General features: G+C 33.3%; 1 protein-coding gene across 2 annotated transcripts; it reads left to right on the top strand.

Moving 5' to 3' along the window:
• Positions 1 to 1,730: 1,730 nt before the first annotated feature.
• On the top strand, positions 1,731 to 5,794 carry LOC131627396 (uncharacterized). Of its 2 annotated transcripts, XM_058898255.1 has the most exons (6): positions 1,732 to 1,942; positions 2,040 to 2,135; positions 2,227 to 2,316; positions 4,595 to 4,757; positions 4,887 to 5,183; positions 5,274 to 5,778. In XM_058898255.1, the coding sequence occupies exons 1-6, from the start codon at positions 1,916 to 1,918 to the stop codon at positions 5,393 to 5,395; spliced, it is 795 nt and encodes a 264-aa protein (XP_058754238.1). In that variant the 5' UTR covers positions 1,732 to 1,915; the 3' UTR covers positions 5,396 to 5,778. The 2 variants fall into 2 exon arrangements, with proteins under 2 accessions (XP_058754237.1, XP_058754238.1); XM_058898254.1 differs by having other exon boundaries at positions 1,731 to 1,942; positions 4,595 to 5,183; positions 5,274 to 5,794.
• Positions 5,795 to 7,047: the final 1,253 nt, after the last annotated feature.

Genomic DNA, 7,047 nt, shown 5'->3' with positions numbered 1-7,047 from the left:
GTTTTTGTTTTTGTTGGGTCAGTTTCTTTCTACTCACTTTTGGTCAAGTTTTGGCTAAAAAGGAGGGGGGGGGGGAAATAAAAATGTTATTGAGTTTAGTCTCTAAATTGAGAAATGCAACAATTTAGGGGGGGGTGAGTCTTAAGTCTGTCTTTGTTTGTTTAGTGAGTCTTGAGTCTGTTTTTGTTTGCACAATGTCGTGTTGGATGTTATGACATCCAATTTGTATCTTGTGGTCTGAGTTATGAGCATAGTTGTGTCCCGTGCTCTGGATTATGTGAACTTTCACATAGGAAGTTCAGGGTGGTAAATTAGAGTTGTTTCTGAGGGGGAGTATCTCTTATCTTTTTCCTCATGTACACTGTGTTTGAGGGGGGGGGGGAGGTATCACTTATCTTCTTCCTCATGCACTAAGTTTACATGTTTAGTATGTAGCTTGTGTTGTGTAATTGCGTTTGAATTGACATATATTTGTGCAGTTTGGTCTTTGGTTGTTTTAGCCAAAATTTGACAAAGGCAGAGATTGTTAGATCCATGATTTTGGGATTGACAAAATTTTGCTAAAACATGGTGCTTGAAATATGTTCAGCAAGATGTCATAACATCATTGATCTCTTGATACAATTGAGTATGAACTTACATTGAAAACCAGATGTCGTGACATTCTGAACCAGAACCTCATCACAGGTTATTTGTAATCTTGACAAATTTAATTTGATTTAAGTACATAACCTTGAGATAACTAAATAGACTAAGAACATAATTTTTTCAATGAACATAATGATTTAATTAATCAGAGTCATTCAAACACAAAATTCATTCAAATAATTTTATAATAGGAAAAATAATGTAATATCAATATCTATAAAAAAGAGAAGTATATATTTAAAAAAAAATAAAGATAATGTAATAAAGGAAGTCAAATTACTCTATATTTAAATGACGATGAAGTAGATTATAATATATATCTCATTTTCTCCCTTTAAAAAAATGTATACATTATAGTGTTTATATTTTAAAAAAATTTATAATAACAAATATCGTTTTAGTTTTTAAATGTGTGGAATGTTATTACAATAATCAACAAAGAATTGAAAAAATATAACTAATGTCTCTTTTTTATTATAATTTTATTGGTTAAAATGAAGAATAAAAACATTTAAAAGTAAATTGATTATCTAAACATAAATGTGATAAACAAAATTAACTTTTTAAACTATTTCAAAAACAAAAATAATTAATAAAATAAATATTTGAAAAAGTGTTCAAAGTTTTAATACACTATTTAAAGATCAAAGTTGTTACATTTACCAAAAGAGTATATTTTCCCAAGAAAGAATGTCATTTTTAGTGTACAACTTTAACTTCAATTATTCAAAGTTTTAATACATTATTTAAAGACCAAAGTTGTTATTTACCAAAAGAATATATTTTCCCAAGAAAGAATGTCATATTTAGTGTACAACTTTAATTTCAATTACTTTTTTTAATGAAATTATTTAATTAATATTATACATGCATCAATTTTAAATTATTATTTTCCACTTCATATTTATGATCATAAAAATACACCAATAATCAATAAAAAATTTATTTAACTAAATAATCAATTTTTTAATTTTATTTACATATTTTCTTAACTTAATATAAAAAAACATTCCTTCATTTTATTTATTTGTATTTGTCTTAATTTAGTAAAATCCATTTTATTTCAAGAACATACATACTCCACTTGGCAACGCCACGCAACGCAACTCTACTAGCTCACACCGTGTACTGCAACGCAACTCTGAATGATTCAATTCTGTGTTCAAAATGCAACATGCAAATGAAACCCAATTTACCCTAAATCTCTTTCTGCCCTAATTTAATCTCACATTCCTTCTAACAACACTGCGATCTCTTCTTCTCTCCAATGGCGCCAAAACGACGTCCCGTAAAGGTCGTTTCCACATTCTTCACCTTCATACTTCCTTCATTCCACCATTTTCATTTTCTTCATTTTCGTGAATCGAATTGTGATTGTGATTGTTTCACAGAGAGGAGAGAGTCGAATGGATGCAGCTCTTGACGCCATGGCTCCTTTCGGTTTCTCTAGAAAGCTCGTTCGGAGAACCGTTGATCAACTTCTCGAAGTAAATTCTCCTTTCTATTTTCCATTTAATCATAATTATTAGCTTCTAATTTCACTGCATTATCATTAATTAGTGCTTAACTCGTGTTTAGGTTTATGGCGGCAACGAAGGTTGGGTCTTCATTGAAGATGCAGCTTACACTCTTCTCATCAATACACTTCTGGAACATCAACAAGATCAGGTAACTCACACTCTTACTTAAACATGTTCTATTTTATTTTATTTTAAATCTCAATAATTAGTATAATCTGTGGGAGGAAATTTTAAGCATTAGCATTTTTTTGATAGACAAATGATCGTTGTTAGAATGTTATGTTAGTAGTTGAGGGTTTGAATTCTAGGCCTCCTATATTATGGGTTTTCCTGCAATAATCTGTTATAACAGCGCTGCAAAACGGACAGTATGGCGGGATTTTGGCAATCCGCCATCAACAACACTGCATGGGAGATGCTATTTTATAATATTTTGACCAAAGAAATTAATTACAAGTTAATGAAATTAAGGAAAGTAAAAAATTTCTTTTCAATAGAGTGATTAATTAAGAACATAAGTTAATATTGATGTTGTATTGTGAATCTAACATTTTAGTTCTCTACTCATACATTTAGAGAAAATTTATACTTTTTATTAACGTACCCGTACCTTGAATTTTTTAAAAATTACGTATCTCGTACCAGTACCCACACCGGGTACCGTACCCGTACCTATGCATCTTAGTCTTCAAATAAATGATGATCTAATGGTTATTTCATTTGTTATTTTACTTTATCACATTCTCTTTTGTTTATGATTTATTCAAATTTCTTGTGACTCAGAATTTATAAATTTATCTGCAAGATTTGACCTATGTCTGATCTAGGTTGTCGATGGCGCGCTATAGCAGTGTAGCGTAGCAGTAAATGACCTCGGCGCTACGCTTTTTGGCTGCTAACCGCTATCGTGATAGCGGAAATAGCGGCCGCTATTTGTGAAGTCGTGGTGGCGCAATAGTGGTTCTGTAGCGGTTTACAGACTGCTATTGTGAAGATGAGGGCAATATTGTAAGTTTGAATTTTTTTCAAGGCAAATTGGTATTTTTCCCGTTTATTTGACTAATACAAAAGCTCCTAGTGATGCCCTAGGTTGTTTCCAATTCTCTCTTCACTCAAATCAGCAAGCAGTGGATCTAATTTTTGGTTCTCTCTCTCTTCGCAAGTTTTCTTCTTCCACATTCTTCTCAACCTAAAAATCAGCAAGCAGTGGATTTTTCTCATCCATTCTTCCACATTCCTCTTCACCTACTCATCTTTTTCTTCACTTTCTCATCCATTCACATTTATTTCTCCCCTGTTTTGTTGATTTCTCATCTATTTCTCATGTATTTGGTTTTGGGAGAAGAGGGTTTGACTTGGGAAGTTGTTGCTAATACCGCAGGGCTAAAACCAGCAAGAGTTATTAGAGACATAACTCTAGACTTGCTACATTAGTGTCTAATGGAGATGAGGAGTTGGAGGTGGAAGAAGAAGAGTTTGAAATTGAATCAAGTGATGAGCAAAATGATATTAAAGTGGTGGAACTTAGAAGTGAAGATGAGAGGGATGTTATTTAGTCATTTTGTTTACGTTTAGAATTTGGTTTAGTCATTTTAAGCACATTTATAATTTGATTTTGACGGGAACTTATATTGTGGTGCTGTTGGAATTTATGTATGTTGTTGCTACTTCTGTTTTTAAGACATTATGTATATTTTTGGAACTTATTTTAAATATTTATATTTTCATGTTAAGTATTTACCTTGTTTTTAAAACTCTCAATAGCGGTCATCCCGCTATCCGCTATGCCGCTATAGCATTTTGGGGGTCCGGCGATACGCGCCGCTATCAGAGATTAACAACCTAGTGTCTGATGGTGGTGTGCATTAATCATTATTATTAGGTTGTTGTTGGTTATTTAGCAATTGGTATATTAATATGACAATGATCGCAATTCGCTAATTTGCAACCCTCTTTTGTATGTTGTCACACTTTGAATTGTATCTCCCAGTAAATTGTCCTGCATCATCTCAGCTCTAGTTGTGAAACATGTCTTTTTTCGGATAGGTAGTTATGAATCACGTTGTATCACAAAATCCATATTTTGTTTGTGTTATGTGATGCAATGAGCTGGTTTCTGGTTCCTACTTTGTTTCAGGCTTTCAGATCTGGTTATGAAACACATTTTTCCCAAATTAAATGCATTTGTTTCAATTTATGTTTATGTCATGAGCAGCAATGTGCTGCTGTGTTACTCCTCAGAGTCTCTGATACATTTCGGCAAAGCATATTTGCTTTAGCGGATAGTTGTATATCATGAGTTCTTTCATTGTTTCTTCTTTTTAATCTCAATGTTAACTTTAGACTATCCTTTAATGGCATGCATATCTTACATAATCATGATTACTCATGTCCTATTCTGTGCTCTTGTATTGGTTTGTGTGAAGGATTCTTTGATAGAGGATAATCCAGAAAATGGTCCCAATGAGGCATCGACTGCTGGTTGCTCAAACGGTACCCTTCTCCTGCCTTGCTCTAACATGGAAGCTTCCGATGATGCACCAATAACTAATCAGGTTGTTGGCGCTATATCAGCAGCCAGTGAAACCGGTAATTATCTTCCTTTATCTGTACACACCACAACAGCTACAAGCAAAGCTGTTATTGGACTTCCCATCACTGGTGACACTACAGCAGCCCCCAGTCGACCTAATAATCAACTTTCTATTATGGCTGTAGACACTGCTACAGCTACAGGAAGAGCGTCTATCAAACGTCCCATCAAGCCCGCCGACACTTCAGCAGCCACCAGTCAACGTAATTCTCATCTTCCTATGACTGTGGACACTGCAACAGCAACAAGCAGAACTGTTAGCAGAATTCCCATTAAGCCCCTCAACACTTCAGCAACCGAACACAAACCTAGTAATCAACATTCAATTAAGGTTGTAGACACTGTATCAACAAGCAATGAAATTAACAACCAAGGGTCCATCAAGGCTATTATAGACACTGTATCAGCAGACAAAGAATACGGTAATCAACTTCTCGTACTTGTTAATTCATTTTATTTAGCTTTGAAGCATAACTTGAGCATCTTGTATACTACTATCATCCCTCTTGCAGAACCTCCTAAGACAAAGTCTTCGCAGCTTATTGGGAAGCTTTGTCACAAGAGGCGTAGACCTTGCCATGGTTGGATTTCTAGTGATGATGAAGAGGAGGATCTAATAGAACTACCTGCATGATATAAGTTGTGAATAGTAGGGTCAATTATATTACACTTGAGTAGTTTAAGAGCAGTGTGGACTTAGCTCCAAGGTTTGGAAAGTGACATTGCTACATGTCCTTGCGTGTCTATAATACGGGCATGGCTTACTAATACTAGAATGTTCATCAGAACATCGTAAGGTTGAACAACAATACTTGTTTTGGCAAGTTAAATTTTACTATATAAACTTTCTGGCTAATTATACATTTTTTTGTTTAGTTTTTGGTGGAAATGTTATTATTGGAGTTATATATAATGAGTATTGTATATGAGGAAGAGTTTTGTGCTTCCATAATGCATGTAGGATGAAGTTACATTTTCACGAGCATTCCATTTTTGACACTATTCTTTATCAATTTGTATCTTATAGATTAACGGAATCCTGGATATAATTTCTTAAACATTTGTGGAGTGGTCTTCCTCTTAATTAAACAATATATTTTTATTGAATTTCATCAAAATATTTTAAAGTTTTTGAAAAATATTTTGTAATATTGTAAATTGTTAGTTGGCCAGTCATTTTTAGAGGCATGTGTACTATTAAATTGGTCCTTCCGGCTAATAATTTTCATGTTAAAATATTTTTGTGTTAACTTAGATGTTTTTAATTTAGACAAATGCATATTGATTATGCTATTATTGCAACATTTTTTTTAAAAGTCATTATAAAAAAACTATGCATAGTAAGTTCATAACACAAAAAGGCTTAATTTATGAACTATCACTCCCTTCAACTTAGATTATAAAATTTGATTATGAAAAACTTACTTTATAAAATATAAATTAGTTGTTTGTAAAAGTTAAAAATTTATGAAATTTATCATTTTAAATTTTAAAGCAAGAGAAAATTTATTACGTTAGCTTTTTATTTTATCACATTATTTTTTAGCATTTTAAAAATAAAATTTTAAAAATCAACCGATCTCATTAAGAAGAAATGTTATTAAAATATAGGGGAATACTTTGGTATCCTTAAATTTAGTTGAATACTAATTAGGGGCGGCAAATGGGCATGCGCGTCTCGTTTAGTCTGTTTCGCAAAAGCCCGTGAAAAAATGAGGCGGGACAAACATATTTAAGAGTGCGAGTCTAAAACCTTGCTCCACCCCGTAAAAAAGTGAAGGCAAAAAAGTGAAGGCGGGGCGGGTAAAGTCCGCGAACATTAAACATTTTAGGTCTTAAAATAGTATAATTGTATAAAAAACGCATGTCCGCAAAAGTCCGCAAAAAAACAGGACGAACACATTATAGGAAACGGGCCTAAAACTTTGTCCCGTCCCGCAAAAAAATCGGGCAAAACCGATTTTCTCCGCAGGTCAAACCCGTTTTACAACCCCTAATACCAATACCCGCAATCAATCAAATACTATTTTAATAAAATTTACACCAAACTAGTTTAACTTCGTGGGACAAAAAAACCTTTTCTAGTAAGAAAAATCACACCTTTTCTAGTAAGAAAAATCACGACCTCCACGTAGACTATTAACGGGACACGTTGGTTCCCATGCCGTCATCGAATTGGCGCCCTTGATATTAGCGCGTCTAAGTGTGCGTGTCATTTTCGTCATTTACCATCATTTTTCGCCCATTTTATTTACCGATCATGCCAACATCATCACTAGTTATCTA

This window comes from Vicia villosa, unplaced genomic scaffold, assembly GCF_029867415.1.
Source record: "Vicia villosa cultivar HV-30 ecotype Madison, WI unplaced genomic scaffold, Vvil1.0 ctg.000363F_1_1_3, whole genome shotgun sequence".
NCBI lineage: Eukaryota > Viridiplantae > Streptophyta > Magnoliopsida > Fabales > Fabaceae > Vicia > Vicia villosa.
Note: the sequence above shows the minus strand (reverse complement) of the source record. Positions and strands in the feature narration are given on the sequence as shown.